At 40.2% G+C, this 17,885-nt stretch overlaps 1 protein-coding gene across 3 annotated transcripts in view; it reads right to left on the bottom strand.

Annotated features, from left to right (window-relative positions):
• ADK (adenosine kinase) overlaps positions 1 to 17,885 on the bottom strand; it is a 390,229-nt gene that overhangs the window by 204,153 nt on the left and 168,191 nt on the right. For all 3 annotated transcript variants that reach the window (XM_084795010.1, XM_084795009.1, XM_084795011.1), the window contains exon 5: positions 5,889 to 6,061. In XM_084795010.1, the coding sequence (XP_084651136.1) occupies positions 5,889 to 6,061 (173 nt within the window). The remainder of the gene's footprint in view (positions 1 to 5,888; positions 6,062 to 17,885) is intronic.

Below are 17,885 nucleotides of genomic sequence, written 5' to 3' on the forward strand. Positions count from 1 at the left end.
CTGGGACATGTCTGATGATTTTTAGACAAGAGGCACGGTAACCAGCATTACTTAAAATTCTTTGGCTGGTATATGAGGTTTTTTCGGTTTTTGAAACAGGGTTTCTCTGTGTACCCTTGGCTGTCCTGGACTCACTTTGTAGGCATGAGTTTTTAACTCCAAAGTAAGGTTTACTTTTTATATATTAATACAGTTAAAAATGCAGTTTAGAAATAGGCGACGAGGTCATTCTGAAATAGGAAATCTATATAAACCAAAATTTCATTTTTATGGTGGAAAAATATCTTCATAAAGAAATGACCAACAGACTATAATTGACTAATTTAATGCGTTAAGAGCCCAATATGGGATTAATTTCATAAAACACACATGTAAACGCAGATCATATTTATTGAGAGTAATAAATTTGCAACTATTGCATTTTAAGGACTGGAATTACTTAGAATCAGATTCTTTAGTTTAAAACTCCTAGGCAGGGTTATTTTATAGCTGGAAAATTTAACTAGCATACTAGATTTAAAATCTGGCTATCAAGTGCCACCAAACTGCTTAATTTTAACCCAACAATTCAACTTAATAAAATAAAAATTTATTTAAATTTCGCATAAATATAAATCCTTCATTCAGGTACCTGAGATTTATAAAATTATTTGGCATTTTTCTCTATTCTTAAAAATTATAACAGTAAAAACTATGCTCTATAGAAAAATGACTCCATCGTCTGAGACTTGTGATACCTATTTCCACTATCTAAAAGAAAAGTTTCTTTCCAAAACAATTTTCCACTCAATCTTATCTTAATTTATTCCTGAATGACATATCTATTTATATTGAAATAAAATAGGAAAATATGAAAAATCTCAACAACACTCTTACCTACAAGTCCTTTTAACACAAATTTAAAGTATCGTTTGTTTCATTTGGTGCCAGGGAGTCAACCTGTTCCTATCTTATAAACAACCTAATCATGACAGAGGGATTTTTCATTAAAACTCTTTCTTGCAAACTTTTATTCTAATGACAAAAATATATTTAAGTTCTAAGTTTTAATTACCAGAATCTGGCAAAACAACCAACCAACCAACCAAACCAAACCAAACCAACCAACCAACCAACCAACCAAACAAAAAACCCTACCAATTCTATCGTGTTCCAGCATTTATATTATGAATTAAGAGTCCCCCACCCCATCTCCACTCCCCCCAATTTAGAGTTCTCACGTCTTTTTTGTTAAATTACAGACCAGATCTAATGCATCCCAGGCTGTGTTTGAATGCACAATGCAGCAGAGGATGGCTGCATCCTTCTGCCTCTACCTCCTGGGTGCCAGGCTTAAGGACATGGGTTACTACATGATGCTCACTCAGTGCTGGGGATGGAAGCCAAGGACTGTGTACCGTGGGAGAGCACCAACCGGGTTACATCCCCAGCCCCAGTACCATATGAACAACATGGGTCACCAAAACCTTAATATTGGTGGACAAATTGAGTTTTTGTCATCCAAAGGACCTAATAATTGTTCTTTAAAATAGAAATTTAGTATATAAAGACAATTAACTATTTTATTTTGGCTTTCGTGATGTCAGAAGCAAAACTTGACTCATTATTAGTAATCGAAAAACTACACTTGCAGAATGAAATTTCTTTTAGGAAAGCTGCATGAGGAGTCAAGTACATTTGAATAGTGGATAGCTGAATATTTATAGACCTTGATTTGAGTAATGAAAATTTTAATTAATTGAGACCTGAAAACTATCAAGTTCCTCTAATATCTCTCCTTCCCTCCCCCCGAGACAAACAGACAGACAGACAGACAGACTCTCTCTCTCTCTCTCTCTCTCTCTCTCTCTCTCTCTCTCTCTCTCTCTCTCTCCAAACAAAACCACATTTAAATAGGTCTGAAAGTTACTTTGGCCCCCTAATTATTTTGGAAAGTTCTGGATACTTTATGACTGCTGTCCACACTGGTCCTCAGCACCCAGAACTGTATCAGGTCCTAACACGATCCTGCTGGAGGCAAGCCAAGAGCTAAAACAAAGAGGGTGAGGAAGGAAATTGTTCCAACTTTCTTCCTATTGGTGTGACAAACACCATAACCAAGAAAAACTTGGGGAAAAAAGGGTTTGTGTGGCTTACACTTCCACGGCCCCCATCCAAGGGAAACCAGCGCAGGAACTGAAGCAGAGACACTGCTGACGAGATTGCTTCCCAAGGCTAGCTCTCAGTCAGCACAAGACCACTGCCCAGAATGCTACTGCCCACAGTGGGCTCTGTCCTCCCACATTAATCATTAGTCAAGAAAATGCACTATGCTTGGAGATTAATCTGACAGAGGTATTTTCTCAATCGAGGTCCCCTTCTTTCCAAATGACTCCATCTTATGTTAAATAGAAAAAAATCCTTATCAGCAGAGGGATGGACCAGGATAGAAAACCAGTATGGGGAATGGAGGGCAAATGGCATACTTATAAGGATAGAGGGCCCAGCCAGGCATGGCACACCCATAATCTTGACAGGGCGGGAGGCAGAAATGTAAGGATGGACAAAAATGTGAATTTGATTTGGTCTATGTGGCAGATTCCAAGACAGCCAGGGCTGTACCTGCAATCCCTGTCTTTAAAAAAAGAAAAAGAAAAAAAAAATCAACCAAACCAAACCAAGTATGGAAAACAAACAAAAAAGAAACAAACAAACAAACAAATTTTATAGTGGATCAAAATTTAAAGTTGGTAAATTCTGAGGATTCTAATAAAACAGTAACAAAGAGAGTGATTTTGTTCTTCCTGTGCAGAGGAGAAGGAAGGCTAATTATTAGCCCTGGTGTGGGGCTAAGAATGTTACAGGTGTATGCATACACTGTAGAAATACCTGCACAGCTATAGAACAATAAGAAAAACCAATGTACAGAAGGCCATGAACCATACATTGGAGGTCCATATGGAGAACTTTCTATGAAGCAAAAGTTACAGACAGGAGGGCTGGGACTCACAACCAGCAGCCACCTCTATATATCTTTCTGCTCTGTGGTCCAGGCCGGGGAACTTTCCCATTAGGGACCAGGCTCAAATGAATGGGCGCACATTCGGATTTTTTGTGCTCCGTACCCAAGATTTAGGCAATGAAGAGGGTTTGAAAGACGCTCACAGCAGTGTAAAATGAAGAGCCAGTCATTCGAGGCCTTTCCATGTCTGCCTGGGAAAGTGACAGCAGGTAGCCTTCAACCTGTGGCAGCACCATCTGGGCCTCTCTGATTTGCTTTAATATAGCAAATTTTTACTGTGGAAATGTCATATTTAGTCACTTGTCAGCCCCATGTCCTGCCCTAGTTGTTTGATCTCTGTCTCTTTCCCTGAGTATCTTTTGATTTCTCTTGTTTTCAAGAATAGTAGCACCACTGACCCTCTGTTGTAAAGTAACGCTTTGGGCTCATATTACTGTAGTGCAATGCCACTTTGCTATCTGAACAATAAAGGGACTTCTGAAATGTAATTTTAATATGTGTCTGTGCTCCCCCCCAACCCCCCCACATCCTGCTCCACTATTCTCATCTCCACAGGCAGGGTTTGATTACGTAGCTCATCTTAAATATCAAATTTGTAAGTCTCCTGTCTCGGCCTCTTAAATGTTGCAACTCTACAGGCAGAAGCCATGACACTTGCTGACTGAGTGGTGTAACAGCAGGACTGGTGTTCTTTAACGCCACTGGAAGCTTTGTGGCACACATGCTTCTAAACGCAGGTTTTGATATTCTGTTATCAGGCTATGGGTGACAAGATCATTCTTGTGAGTTCAGCAAATTACATGACACACAAAGCAAAAACAAACAAACAAACAAAACCAACAAATCAAAAAACCCAGAACCAAAAACCAAAACCATTTTCTTTTTCTAAGCCTAATTATACAAGATGGAGACTAGATAAATCTCAAGCTTTCACTGCGTCAGGCCTATAAATTCAACAGCAGGTCTAACTAAAACAAACATAAAGACACAAAAGGCAGGCCTGTGAGATGACGGGACAGCTTAAGGAGCTCGCCTGATGACGTAAATCTGATGACCTGACTTCAATCCTGGGAAGCAATGTAAAGGCAGCAGGAGAGAGCCTCAGAGCTGCCCGCTGGCCTCCACATGTGTGCCACGGTTTGCACACATGTCATACAAGCATATCATCATCATAAATACGTAAGTAAATAAAGAAAGTCCTACTAAACAACACTAACAACAAAAAAGGAAGCTGGCCTGAAGGCTCGCTCCTGTAACCCCAATACTTGGAAGGTGATAGCGGAAAAACAGTTAAGAGTTTGAAGACAACCTGGCCTACAAGTGTAAGATGCCGACTCAGGTAAACTGAAACTAAAAATAAACAAAATAATCAGATCTTACCCCAGTGACAATGGCTAAGATAAAAAACAAAACAAGGCAACAAATGCGGGTATGGTTGTGGGGACAGGGGAAAACTTATTCACTGTTGGGAAGTACAAAACGGTACAGCTACTATGGAAATCAGGATGGAGGTCCTTCCCAGAGCTGGAAGTGGATCAACCGCATGATCCACCCCTTCCACTCAGAGACGTATTCCTAAAGGACTCCATATCCTGCTACAGAGATGCGTGCTCCTCCATGGTCACTACTGATCTAGTCACAATAGCCAGTGAGTGGAAACAGCTTAGTGTCTTTCAACTGATAAGTGGATAATGGAAATGTGCTATTTTCCAGCTTTAAAGAAAAATTTAAATTATGAAATTCATAGATAGAAGGGTGATGTTGGAAACAATAATTCTGAGTGAGATTAATGGAACAGAAGGGGTTAAATAGGATGGGCGATGGGAGAGCTTAGCGGAGGAGATAACTAATATGGAAGAAGCCATATGGAAACCTACTGCTGTAGAAGGTCCTAGAATATGTATACATATAAAAGGAGTTTAAATAGGGCTGTCTCACGTCTCCAAAGGCTTAGGAATCACCAAGGAAAAGGGGGTGGAAAGATTTTAAGAGCCAGACGTTGTAGACGTCTATGGAAAACCAGTGTTGTGACACGTATGAACTCACAGTGGTTACAATTGTACCCATGTGACCTGCACTAGATCAAACCAGCCACGACTCAAGAATGAGTTGGAGAGAGGCCCATAAAGTTCCAGCCTTAGCTGAGAGGCTTTCGGCAACTGACGGCTGCTGGGGGAGGAAAAGTCAGTTTTCTTCCGTGATGTGGTCCCTGATAGCCATGCTGCAGTAGCCAGTGCTCTCTACGCACATACAGCCGGTGCTAGGAGGTTTTAATGTCCTTAAGAATGGAACGCATGAGCTGGAGAGAAGCCTCAGCAGCTGAGAGCACTTGCTGCTCTTATAGAGGACCTAGCATTAGGTTCCTAGCACACACACAGTAGTTCACAACCAACTGTAATCCTAGTTCCAAGGGATCTGACACCCTCTTCTGACAAATATGGGTACCAAGCATGTATATGATACACACATATTGCACACAGGCAAAACACTCACATACACGAAATTTTTTAAAAGTCTAAATTTAAGAAACTGCATGTATGGTTTCACATGCATCCGTAAAAATAACAATAACAAAACAGAGCACATGAAATTTAGAGGCAGAAATTGTGTGTGTGTGTGTGTGTGTGTGTGTGTGTGTGTGTGTGTGTGTAAGAGACGGAAAGAAACAGAAGAGTGGATTTTATAAAACATTATATAAATGCATGAAATTATTAAATGATAAAAAATCAATTAAACATGTTAAGGTAAAAAAAAATATAAGGAAGAAGGGTTTATTTAACATTAAAAATGATTATCAATGTGAAGTTAACCTCACACTCTGTGACTCAGGGTTCATCAGTGTTTACACCGCTCTGAGGGGAGGGTGATCAGGTTGATGAGGACTTACCTGTTGCCGCCAGTGATGCATGCAGCACACGTTCCTGTCGGCTGCTCGCTCTGTTCGTAGTAATGAGCATCCACGTGTGCTTCAGCAGCTTTATTCTTCAGGATCTCCCCAAATTTATCTGTTCCAATGCATCCAAAGAATGTTGCTGCTTTGTGTGGCTCCTGAATCATCCACTGAAAAGTCAGAACATAAATGACCGAATGGCTCAGAAACAGAACAGGGAATTCAGGACTCAGCCATAGACTCTGGCATGAAATGCATGCTTTGTGAGGACGATGAATGCAACTTCAACATTGCACTGCTGCTTAGGACAGCAACCTTGACAGAAACAGCCATATACATCACAAAACAGCCTACTACATGAGGAACAGACACAGGCTGGACCACTTTGGAGGGTGGACAGAGGATACTTCTTCAGAACTCAGAAAGTAAAGTTATACAGACTTTTAAATCAAATGCTGGCTATTTATAGGAATATCAAAGTGCCAATAAAATGAACAAGCATAGAATTTTCATGGCAAAGAATCCACTTTGAAGACTGCGTTCTGACATAATGTTTGCCCCTGACTGGTTGTGGTACCATAACTATATTAATAACATGTCCCTTGATCTTGGAACCTTTGCTGTTCTAGAACACACTTTAGAACACAGGCTAGCCAGGCGGTGGTGGCGCACACCTTTAATCCCAGCACTTAAGAGGCAGAGGCAGGTGGCTCGCTGTGAGTTCGAGGCCAGCCTAGTCTACAAAGCGAGTCCAGGCCAGCCAAGGCTACACAGAGAAACCTTGTCTCGAAAAACAGAAAACAAAGCAAAAAAAAAAAAAAAAAAAAAAAAAACCAAAACAAAAAGACAAAACAAACAAACAAACAAAGAACACAGGCTAAACAAGAACCCATAGCTGTGCTCCTGTCCCAGCCTCTTTAATAGATATGGGATAATAGATATGAGCTACCACCTTGGCATCACTTAACCTTTCTACGGTTTACTTTTCTCATCTGTAATATAAGGAAATGATAAAAACATGCTTATAAGGTAGCTCAAGATGAACTGAAATAATATAAGTTAATGTATATGCAAAGCTGAGCATAGTACCCAAGATACAATGAGCAACATGTATAAGCTATGGTAATCAATATTTTTATACTTCTTGAAATAATTTATATATAAATTATGCTAGAACATGCTCATGCTTAACACTATTAAAAATGATGGCTGAGCATGGTGGTGCATGCGTGAAGTCCCAGCACTTCAAAGATGGAGGCAGGAAAATCAGGAGTTAGATGATCAGTCTTGCAAACTGCTTAGGCTCCAAGAGACTGTCTAAATAAATAAATAAATAAATAAATAAAAAAACAAACAAACAAAAAACAACAAAAAAACAGCCGTCCCCTCCTTGCTCCAAAAAGGGAAGAAAGGTGTTCAGTACTGGAGGAAGAGTGAGGTTCTGAGCCTGCATCACAGGAAGTAGAAGGCAATTAATTAAATCAAGGTGCAAAGAATAAGATACTGTGGAACACGTGCCACAGTGAGAGGTCATATCCCTTACCCCACAGCTCAGGGGCCGGCGAGAAAGAGGAAGGAAGACAATGGCTGCACTGGAACAGTATTTACCTGTGACAGGGCTGCTGTACACACTCATTCTGAGTAAGACGTGCAGGAGGCCAACATTACCGAAATCACAGTACTGAGAAGGCAGGGGCATATAAAGCCCCACCTCGATTTGAAGAGCCATTGGCCATTGATTACTGCTTGGGGGGGTAGGAAAGTCAGTTTTGTTCGGGAAGAGCTCTGAGAGGCTACCCACCTGCTAGTAGACAGATGGTCCTACATCTACATATGCACAGTCAAAAGAGAGGGAAAACACATGAAGAAAGAGCAAAGAGTGGGAGGTGGGGAGGGAAGAAATTGGGGTATGGATTTGGTGCAAAAACATTACATGTATGTATGAATATTAAAGTTTCATAAAGATAGAAGTGTTAAAATCCTAACTTAAATATCTCACCATGTCATTAAAGTGATTCTTAGAATAAACTTTAGAATTTGGGCTGTAAATGATTCATAATGGACTTCTTTTAATATGCATGGTTTTCATTGATTTGAACTCTTTAAATTAGCTCAAGTCCCTGAGGCTTCTCATACTTTATTAGCGATTTTAAAGAGACCATCTCTTTTTGTTTCAAATACAGTTGCTAAAATTCTCTGTATATTAAATATATTTTTAAAAAAGCATCAACATAGGGGGCTGGAGAGATGGCTTAGGGGTTGAGCGCTTGCTTAGGACCCAGGTTCAATTCCTGATAAACACACTATGTAGCTCACAACTGTCTATAATTTAATCCCAGTGTATACAATGCTTTCTTCTGGCATCCATGGGCACTACATGCTTATGGTGCACAGACACACACAAAGGAAAAACACTCATACACATAAAATACAAATAAATAACAATAACAAATAAAAACACAAACATATTTTAATAAATATATTTTCAAATACTGAGTATGTTTGTTATGTACACAAATATGTGTAAGTATACAAATACTAAACATATGTGTATATTTAAACATATACAAAATGTGTGTGTGTGTGTGTGTATGTGTGTGTATTTGAGAGATAAAGAAATGAGGAGACGGCTGGGTATGGTGGTGCACGCCTTTAATCCCAGCACTTGGGAGGCAGAGGCAGGTGGATCGCTCTGAGTTTGAGGCCAGCCTGGTCTACAAAGTGAGTTTAGGACAGCCAAGACTACACAGAGAAACCCTGTCTTGAAAAACCATAAATAAATAAATAAATAAATAAATAAATAAATAAATAAATAAGGAGACAAACAAAATAGCAACAGAAAACTGCAGAAGTTACATACACTAGCTGCTGGATAAGAAGGAGACCTACTTCCAGATATTTATCCTTAAAATGTAAATACAATGCTACAGGTGTAAATATTTTTTATGTTGTCCTTACAATGAAATAATGTACAAACAATAAAGTCTATTCATGGAAGACATGTTGAATAAATTGGATGAGCTGTTTGATACAAACAAAACAAAGGAAAGGCTTAGAGAACAATCCAATTAAGCGATTCTAGCACTTGGGGGGCAGAGGGAAGAGGTTGGGGAAACAGAGGCTGTCTTAGGATACAGTTCAAGGCCAGGCTGAATTCCACAGGGAAGCTGAGTCTCCAGAGCTAAGGGATGCAGCTTAGTGGGACAGCTTGCCTGGCATGTATATGGTCAAAGGTTTCAAACTCCAGCACAGCAGCAACAACAAAACAAACGAAAGGATCCACGTGCATTGACTACTCTCTACGATACCTTGTGAAGCTAGAAAAGTTTTAAAGAGAAAACTCAGACATAAAAATATCATGACAAGGCTTCCAGACACTGAATTTGTCAATATTTTCTATGGAAGTAAAACCAAAAGTCAAATAAAGCAAAAGTAAATAAGTAACTATGAGTGCAAGAAACAAGACCTAGTGTAGTGAACAGCAAAGGGAAGGATCAAGATACAAGAGCAATTAAGTATCTGATGAGCGGCTACTATTCTGAATAACTAAAGAAATTTAGCACCACAATGAAACCTGAGTGAAATGTGGCCAGAGGTGTTGAACAGGTGTGTTTCTAATTATCCAAACAGCCACTAAGCACATGAATGTGCGCGACAGCACTAACCATCTGGAAAATAAAAAAATCAAAAGCATAATTAGATGTTGTTTAATGCTGATCATGACTGACACCATAAAAAGAGTAGAAAATAAGAAGCGTTAGTGAGGGTGTGGAGAAATTACCCTTGTGCTGTGCACAACTAGAAAATAAATCATAAAGGTGCAAGTGCAGGAGTCTCAGATGCCGGATAATAAGCAGTGCCTCTGACGGAAGGGACCCTGACATCATATGCACTACCATGAGGCAAGTTTCTGACAGAAGCCTGGCACTCTCACTGAAATTAATGCATACCAATACGCTCTGAAAGGACAATGCATGCAGTAAACCTAGAACCCCTATTCAGATCTACCCAATGGACAGCACATTCTCCAGTTGTGTGGAGAGTGGGGACTGACTCTGACATGAACTCTGGTTCCCCCTATTTGACCACTTCCCCTTGGTGGGGAGGCCAGGTGGCACTCAGAGGAAGGCTAAGCAGGCTATCTGGATGAGACCTGATAGGCTGTGACCATATGGTGGGGGAGGAGGTCCCATTCTGTCATAGACTTAGGGGAGGGGAATAGAGTGAAAGAGGGAGGGAGGGGGGAATGAGAAGATCCAAGTGAGGGAATAACAATTGAGATGTAATCTGAATAAATCATTTAAATAAAAAAGGAGAAAGGAATGCAGGACAAATTGTGAAAATTATTTCAAAGAACAGCAAGCTAAACTTTACAGTGACTGTTAAAATTTTGGCTACATGTAATCTGTGCATGTTTCAGCAATACGAGAAAAAATAGGGAATCTACATAAATGTTCTGAATAAAAAACTATTAAAAAGGTCACAGCATTAGGAAGGTGGAAAGCCACTGTTGTAGAATAATAGAGAATATTTCTCCAACTATGGAGCTTTCAGGAGGCTGCCATTTATACTGTATGGGACTTTCTTTTCTTTCTTTCTTTCTTTCTTTCTTTCTTTCTTTCTTTCTTTCTTTCTTTCTTTCTTTCTTTTCCAGACAGGGCTTCTCTGTGTAGCCGTGGATGTCCTGGACACACTTTGTAGACCAGGCTGGCTTTGAACTCAGAGATCCACCTGCCTCTGCCTCCCGAGTGCTGGGACTAAAGGTGCGCGCCACCACGCCCGGCTGGAATAGGACTTTTCAGTGATTTGTGGAAGTAACCCTCACCCATGCTCCCGGAAACCCAATAAACTCTTCGGTTTGTTGAGCTGTGCTCTGATGGAATCATTACTTTGCTCTGTCATTGGTGTCCTAAATAAGGAGAACAGACGTTTGTCTATGTCTGCCAAGGAAGATAGCACAATAATGACAATCCTAACTGATGCCTCAACAAGACATCCAAGGGAACTAAAAAGGTCATTCTGAAATGAAATAGGAAAGAGGAGCTAGATGAAGCATATTACTCTGAAAGATATCAATGCTGCTAAAGCCTAAGTTCTTCAATTATAAATGTCTGGTCATGTGGATAGTGTAAGAATCAGAAATGCCTAACTGCAACAGGAAATCTAACCATTATTGGAATATATGCCTGAGTTTGTTTAATTCCACTTAAATAGGAATAGGAGCAGCATAGTATTACTAGAAAACACACAAGAGATACATTAACTGCTGTGAAGAGATAACAAGAGGCTCCAAAGATATATGATATCATCAATTGTCTTTAAAAGATATGTTTGAGTCTTTGGAACTGACAATGATTTTTTCCCCCCTCCTTAGACAGGGTTTCTCTGTGTGGCCTTGGCTGTCCTGGATTCACTTTGTAGACCAGGCTGGCCTCGAACTCACATCGATCCGTCTGTCTCTGCCTCCCAACAATTAAAACAATGAATTTTTTAAAAAAAGGTGTATAGCATAGCACACATTGTGTTTTATGAACAGTATTATGGTGCCCCTAATTCTACCTGAAATATTATTTTTTTCTAACAGTATCTGGTGGGCAGTGCAAACTCCCAGTCTCCGAGCAGTCTGTCATCAGCACACTCACCCATCACTTCACTCTGATTTTTAAGTACTGACTTTTAATCATAGAAATTGCAAATAAATTTGTTTTTTGCAAAGTACCAACGGAGTCATTGAAAGGACAGTAGCAGTATAACAGCAAAAGGGAAAGATCTGGAGGAGTGGTTCTTGCTGTCTGACAGATGTCACTGCGCTGCCCTTGAAAGCCTAAACCATGCAGTGGAAGGGGCCTTGTTAGTTCAGTAGGCCACAGGTCAGTCTCACAAAACATCCGGGGAAGTCTGTGCGTGTTTGCAGCCCGATCATAGGGGCCCTACAGGGGGCACAGCCGGGGGAAACAGGAGCTCACGGAAACAACCCTGAATAAGAAGGATAACTAAAGGAATATCAGAAGTGTAACGATGGAGCAACCATACAGGAAGGGAAAGTCTAGTGGGAAATCTAGGCCTAGGCAAGATAATTAAATGGTGCTATACGGAGTGTGAGCACCGTTCGGCAGGTATAATGAACCACATGGAGGCTTCTCAGCAAATGAGCGCGACTATAAAAACCCATGCCTTATTAACGCAAGGAACCAGACAGGGTACATTTATAACCGAACCTAAACGGGTGCTGAATAAATGACATATCAAGCATCACATTAAGTGTCTTTAGCAACATTTTCAAAGATTTCTATTAATATTAACTTCACCTCTCAGATGAATTCTCTATTCACCCAGCTGCAATATTTAGGGCAGTATCGCTGCCAATGATGCCTGAGAGCAAGTCACTTCTGAGATAAGGTGTATGCTTTAATTTAATTCATAATTAAACAATGAAAAATGATGCCTAGACACTAAAATGGTTGAAAGATAAGCCAGACACAGGAAATTTTATGTCAGAGAAAACAGGCACTTCAGGAAAACCAAAAAGCACAGCTGAAAAGAAAAAAAAAATGGAACGTCAAAACTGGGATATAACAGTAAGTGTCCGTCAAATGACGAACAGGAACTGGAAACGAGAGCAAGGTGGGGGAGAAGGCTCAGCGGGTAGAGGCTCTCAACGGAGCACTGCAAAAACTTCTTTCATTTACATTTTCTCTTTTTTTGTTTTTTTCGAGACAGGGTTTTTCTGTGTAGCCTTCGCAGTCCTGGACTCACTTTGTAGACCAGGCTGGCCTCGAACTCACAGAGATTCACCTGCCTCTGCTTCCTGAGTGCTGGGACCAAAGGCGTGCGCCATCACGCCCTGCTAGAATTTTAACATATTCACACATACCTTAACTTTCACCCCATGTATTAGAAGGTTGTGTAACCGTCTCAATCACCTAACTTCAGGGCATTTTCAATGTCTCAAAAACAAATCTGTACCCATTAACAGTCTCTCCACCCTCACCCTCTAGAGGAACTGCGGCCATTTTCAGTTATTCCCCTGCCTTTAGCTTTGCTTCCCCTCAATCTACTACATGCTGAGGGACCTTCCTAAAATGTCCTCTCCTCAACAGAGCAGGCCTTTAACACAAGCAGCTTCGGGACAGAGCCATCTTTGAAGCAGCACGCCATTCTGCTGCCTGCCCTGTTCCTCCTACCTTGCAGTTCAGAACTCGCTCTGCTTCTCTTCTATACGCTCTCTTCCTCTCTTGCTCACTAACCATTTCCCTCTCCTTCCACATTCTTGGATCTCTGGTATCCCAGGCTGGCCTGGAGCTCCCTATGCAACCAAGGGTGGCTTTGGCCAGGAAGAGTCTCCTTGCCTCCCAAGTCCTGGGATCACACAGTGTGCACAGCTCCAGTGCATGCAGTACTGAGCTGTACTCCCAGCCTTATACTCCATTTTCTTAAGTAAACTTTTTCCAAGTTCTATACTGGATGTTGATATTGGGTAACGCCACAGCAGATTCACTGCTATCATAAATTAGCTTCAGTTAATTATTTTCCTGTTCATCACACTTTCTTGGCTCAACTGAAAGACCTGTAGTTTGCATTTCCAAATCAAAATGATTACCTGCTATTTTCTGTGCAAGTAACATTCAACAAATTATAAGTGAACAAACAGGAAAGATGGGGTTATCTTTTCAGAAAGGTTTTTAGTTCAAGAATATACAGAAATTCCAAACAAAAGTGCCATACTGCTTATCACATGACGTGTGCATACAAACGAGGGTTGGTGTCACACATGGAGGATCAACGCCCAGGAGAGCTGAGACACACACACCACCCGAGTCATGACAAGGCAATCCACGAAGCAGCACTTGTACCGTGAGGATTTTAAGATGAAATTTGAGAAACAATTGCAGAAAGGACATTTTTCTCACTCCCTCAAGTGACCCATGAAGATGAGGGACACTGAGGTGAACAAAGAAGCCATGCTAATTTTTTATTTAATATTTTTGTTCGGACTCCTTTGTCCTTTATCATTTTCCAACAACTTTTTACTTTTTATCAAACCTTATATAAAACCAGCCACATTTGCTAATATCTTCATCAGTCACCATTTCCTCTCTGCCATGTAATGCTTAAACTGAATCGATCCCTTTGTTAATATGTTTTGTTACAAAGACCTCAAGAAGGATTTAGAAAGCAGGAAGGAAAAGTTCCCCTTAGCCTCAATGGTAAGTAAGAACCGAGACGTATAAGTTTTTAAAGGAAAAAGGAAGAGATAAGAGAGCACGCACATAAGGTAGGCCGAGAATGGTAGAACAAGAAAGAGTTCCCCAGGAGAGAGAGAGAGAGAGAGAGAGAGAGAGAGAGAGAGAGAGAGAGAGAGAGAGAGAGGGAGGGAATTATTCCAGAAAGGATTGTGATATTTTTTAACACAAAACTGTAATGATGAGTTCTTATAATAAAAATAATATTTAATATGTTCTAGTAAACACTATCGGGGATAATTAAATGATTCACTGTGTGAATTCTGCAGGTTCTGAAAGTGATGCTTAGTCCCCAGAAACCCAAGTAGAAGACCACTCAAAGTTACTCTTTCACCCTCCGAGGCACATCATGGCATGTACATACATTCAAAGGGCCACCCCCAAATAATCACATGCATGTTCACAAACACAAACACACACACACACACACACACACACACACACACACACACACACACACACACACAGAGAGAGAGAGAGAGAGAGAGAGAGAGAGAGAGAGAGAGAGAGAGAGAGAGAGAGAGAGAATTTATTTCTTAAGACCAGTTTTGGTTTATTTTTAGTTTTTTTTACAGAACACAAAGTATATTGAATGTGCTATATATAGAGATATCACTGATGATACAACCATTTATGTAGTTAGGGCTGAATAAAGAATCTGGCAATAAAAGTCAATGGAATAAATTTTAATTATTATAATTATTACTGTTGTAATTATGCTATCAGTATCATTAATACCACTGTAATCTCTATTTTTTACTTTAAAGATTACTATTCCTTATGTGCATGGTATGTTTGTACATTCACACATGCAGAGGTCAGAGGACAACTATGGACATTTGGTTATCTCTTATCTTTATGCAGGTTCTGAGAATGGAACTCATGTCATTAGACTTGTATGGTAAATGCCATTATCAACGGAGTTACTTCTTACCCAGACACTTAGCATTTGACTCTTGTGCATTTCCCAGAAGAGGATTTATAGATTATATGAAATTACTAATGGGGACCAGGCTATTGACAGGAGCAGAATGGATAAAGAGAATATAGTCAGAACACAGAAACACCAGGGAGGATGTGTTCTATTAAAAAACCAAACAAACAAAGTTACAGGATTGGAGAAATCAACAACAATAACTTTTTTAAAACCAAAAATACTAATCATTAAAAATACTGTCTAAATGATGTAATTCTGTATATACCTGTGTGTCTGTGTGCAGGTATGTGAAAGTGAGTGCAGGCTGCTCTCAGGGGCCTGGTGAAGGCAATGGAGCCCCGGGAACAGGAATTACAGGTAATGGCGAACAGCTCCATATGGGTGCTGGGAACTGAACTCTGAAAGAGCAGTAAGTACACTTAAGTGAAGAGCCATCTCACCAGCCCTTACATTACAATTGTCAAAGGCAACTTATATCATCTGAAACTCTCACTGAATTAATTTAAGACGAACAGAAATAGGCATCAAGGATTTATCTCCAAAATCTAATGATAAAAAAAAATACAGTACCTGGTATAGCTTCAAGTTTTATTAAATCCTACTTTCACCAGAAGCCTTGAAGGATCAAGATTTCTGCCAAGTGGGCAATACAGCTATCCAGCTCTTTCCTACTGAGGCTTACAGAATGATTCTTCCCACTATTTTTGAACTAGTTTCTTGCTTGTGAAGTTCTCTTTATTTAAGATGTGCCTAAGGCGTGTATTATTTTCCTTAGTATCAGCATTCAGGAGTTAAATGATGTTCTATAAAGAAAAATTTGCTATTTAGTTTATTTTATAGGGTGTTTTGTTTGTTTTACAAGGTGTTCCTATGTGTAGCCCAATCTAGCTCTGAACTGACTATATACATAACCCAGGTTGACCTGGAAGGTGCAGAACTCTTCCTGCCTCAGACTTGTGAGAGCTGGGATGATACAAGTGTCCTGATATGACAGGGCATTTTAGGAAAGGTACATCTGAGCAGATTCAAATGGGAAGAGATGGTGGGCACCATTAAATGCTCTAAAACTCAAAGGACTTTTATTTCTACTACATATTTGTCATAATTTAAAGACTGTTATTTAAAAATCTCAATTTCCTTCATATGCCTAAAATATTTTCTTCAGATAACTTAAGAAAAATTGTGTTAAAATTAAATATTAAAGACTTTACTAAAAATGGTATGTATTGCCCATTTACAAAAACAATAGTTGTGAGCTAAATTACTGAGCACTTGGAAGGGGTTGGACCTTGATGGGAGAACATTTTTTAGTCTGCATCAGGCCCTCAGGCAATAAAACTAAAATTTTGAATACTTAGCATGTGCTGTGTGTCATGACAGTGTTTCATGCATTATCTCACCTCATGAAACATGAACACTAAACATAAGGTTCCCAGTCTTATACTGTTCTTACAAGTGAATGCTCAGAAAGGGAAGAAGAATAGCTAGCAAGCGTGACGGACTTTAGAAAAGTGTCCTGGTAATCTTCACCCTTGATACCGAGTAAGGGGAGGGTGAGTAAAAACATCGTAGGGCCAGACATACGGTGCTCAGGAGCACATACTGCTCTCTCACAGGACAGTGAGGTTTCCAGAACCCATGTCAGGCAGCTCACAACCACCTGTAACTCCAGGTTCTGGGGATCTGACACCTCTGGCCTTTTGGGCACCTGCACTCATTTGCACATAACCCCCCTACACACAATTTTAAAAATTAAAAGTATAAAGAAAAGAAAGGCACCCTGGAAGGCCTAGAGTGTAAGCAGGCTTGGGAAGAGTCACAGGCATATGCTCTAGGAAATCGCAATAGTGCTCTAGGGATCTATCACTTATGGCTATACAATATACAGAAAGATATACTTTATAAAAGATGAATCACCATAAAAAGTCATGACGGCAAACTGAAACTCTGTCGGCAAGGACAGGAGATGAAGAAACCTTTAGAAAAGAGTAATTGGTCTTTGAAGTGAATATGTCTCTAGGAGGCATCTGCCCAGAAATCACACAACATCCAAGGAAGCAGGTAACTAGCAACCAAGGAGCGAGAAAGGAAGCGAGACATCCTTCTCCTTTACTATTTCTAGCACACACTCTACAAAAAAACAAAAACCCCAAGGCAGTAAACATCTGCTCATCAACACCTATCAGCAGCGACATCAAAAACATAAGGCAAAGGTCAAGCCAAAGTTTACTGACGATGATGAACTACGACAGGCCTCTATTAAATTACCCCTTCCTTCAAGGTGTACGTGATCAAAGCAGCAGAAGATATTTTCACTCAGCCACATAACAAGCTATTTGTTGAGATGGAAACATCTGGTCAATATCTTCTAACACTGCCATTTCATGCACAGTTAGCATCAGGGCACATCCCTCCTCTTCTTGCAGGGTGCACAAGGGTGGCACATATGGCCGATCACTTCATTCAGAAAGGATTCAAGGCATCACACACAATTGCCCGTGCTTTCTGGTGTTTTAAGTCTACCTGCGATCGTTTCCATCATCATCGCTGACTGCAGTTCTCCTCTGCTGCAGAAGGCTGTAAATATGACAGAGCACTTAAAGCGCAACAGCATTCCTGAACCCCAGTGAGAAAGCATTTACGACAAGACAATCTACAGAGTGCCGAGGTGTCTTTTATATCAAGAAAACTGATACGTTAAACTATCATTTTGTTTAGCAAATATCAGGTATAGATTAGTGATTCTTATTCTCAAAAATTGTGTGCATAGTATGCATGTGCGAACATGTGTGTGAGAATGTGGAGGCTAGAACT

Source organism: Acomys minous (genome assembly GCF_964271855.1).
Source record: "Acomys minous genome assembly, chromosome: 9".
NCBI lineage: Eukaryota > Metazoa > Chordata > Mammalia > Rodentia > Muridae > Acomys > Acomys minous.